We start from the raw sequence: 1,709 nt of genomic DNA, 5'->3' as shown, positions 1-1,709 counted from the left end.
AATTGGCTCCTGAAGGGCTGTCTTCAAACTACAGAGGGGGGCAGTACTGAAGGGAAACCCCTGCACACCGCAGTTCCCCTGCTCCTATGCAGAAGGTGTCTGCCCTGGAGCCAATCACCTTGGTGAGTGAGAGTCATTATAATTGGGTGAAATGGGTTTAAATACACAGGCACAATGAATAGTGAGGTTTAATGGTAAACAACAATTCTAATAAACTGGGAAAAAAATACCGCAAGACAAGAATAGAAACCAGGCTTGGCCTATCATGAGTAACATTATGAGCAATTTTCAGAAAAATGCAGTAAGCTTATGGCTTATGAAATACACCCAGTCATCAGTTTCCACATTACATCCTTGAGGTCCTGGTTCCTCATGCTGTAGATGAGGGGGTTCACTGCTGGAGGCACCACCGAGTACAGAACTGCCAGCGCCAGGTCCAGGGAAGGAGAAGAGATGGAGGGGGGCTTCAGGTGAGCAAACATGACTGTGCTGACAAACAGTGAGACAATGATCAGGTGAGGGAGGCACGTGGAAAAGGCTTTGTGCCGTCCTTGCAGTGAGGGGAGCCTCAGCACAACTCTGAAGATCTGCACATAGGACAGAGCAATGAAAATAAAACACCCCAACATTAGAAAAGCAGTAAGCACAATCATCCCAGCTTCCCTTATGTAGGAGTCTAAGCAGGAGAGCTTGAGGATCTGGGGGATTTCACAGAAGAGGTCCCGGGCATTGCTTTGGTCAAGAGGTATTGAAAATGTATTGGCAGTGTGCAGCACAGCGTTGAGAAAGCCACTGCCCCAGGCAGCTGCTGCCATGGTGGCACAGGCTCTGCTGCCCAGGAGGGTCCCGTAGTGCAGGGGCTGGCAGATGGCAACGTAGCGATCATAGGCCATGATGGCGAGAAGAGAAAACTCTGCTAGAAGGAAAAAGAGTAGCAGAAAGAGCTGTGCCACACATCCTGCATAGGAAATGGTCCTCATGTTCCAGAGGGCATTGGCCATGGCTTTGGGAACAGAGGTGGAGATGCCACCCAGGTCGAGGAGGGCGAGGTTGAGGAGGAAGAAGTACATGGGGGTGTGAAGGCGGTGGTCGCAGGCTACGGCTGTGATGATGAGGCCGTTGCCCAGGAGGGCAGCCAGGTAGATGCCCAGAAAGAGCCCGAAAGTCAGGAGCTGCAGCTCCCGTGTGTCTGCAAATGCCAGCAGGAGGAACTCAGTGATGGAGCTGCTGTTACACATTTCCTACCTTTGGGCAAGGGAGCCTGACAAAAGGAAGAAATGACAGTGCAAAATTTAAGGACTTCTTTTGGACCACTACATATCTCAAGAAACACCCCACAAAGCAAAACACTGCCTCATTCATTTCAGGAGGATCTTTCTGCTGCTCCTTGTCTTATGTCTGGTTGTTGCTCTGAGGGTGCCACAACAAGCAGGGTGCTCTGCTGTGAGCTCTGCGGCAGTCAGCCCTGGTCTGCAGCAACACTTAGAAGGGAACCTGGAGTGATCTGAGAAGTCTGCTGGCCAGGGACATCTCCCAGTTTGCAGGTCATGAGGAGAAGGTCAAATAATTCCTCAAAAAACAACAAAGCTGATGTTGGTACTGTCTGTAGGCTAAGGTGTGTGAGGTGCCTCAGAGCAGCAGCAATGCTCCAGGAGCCTTAGTTTCTTATACAGATACTACAGCTCCATTACCATCCCTCTCACTCACAA

General features: G+C 50.4%; 1 protein-coding gene across 1 annotated transcript; it reads right to left on the bottom strand.

Annotated features, from left to right (window-relative positions):
• Positions 1-314: 314 nt before the first annotated feature.
• Positions 315-1,238, bottom strand: LOC311425648 (olfactory receptor 14C36-like; the record flags this gene model as incomplete). Its single annotated transcript, XM_084501592.1, has 1 exon — positions 315-1,238. One exon carries the CDS (start codon positions 1,236-1,238, stop codon positions 315-317), a length of 924 nt encoding a protein of 307 aa, XP_084357718.1.
• Positions 1,239-1,709: the final 471 nt, after the last annotated feature.

This window comes from Aythya ferina (assembly GCF_964211825.1).
Source record: "Aythya ferina genome assembly, chromosome: 33".
Classification (NCBI taxonomy): Eukaryota; Metazoa; Chordata; class Aves; order Anseriformes; family Anatidae; genus Aythya; species Aythya ferina.
Note: the sequence above shows the minus strand (reverse complement) of the source record. Positions and strands in the feature narration are given on the sequence as shown.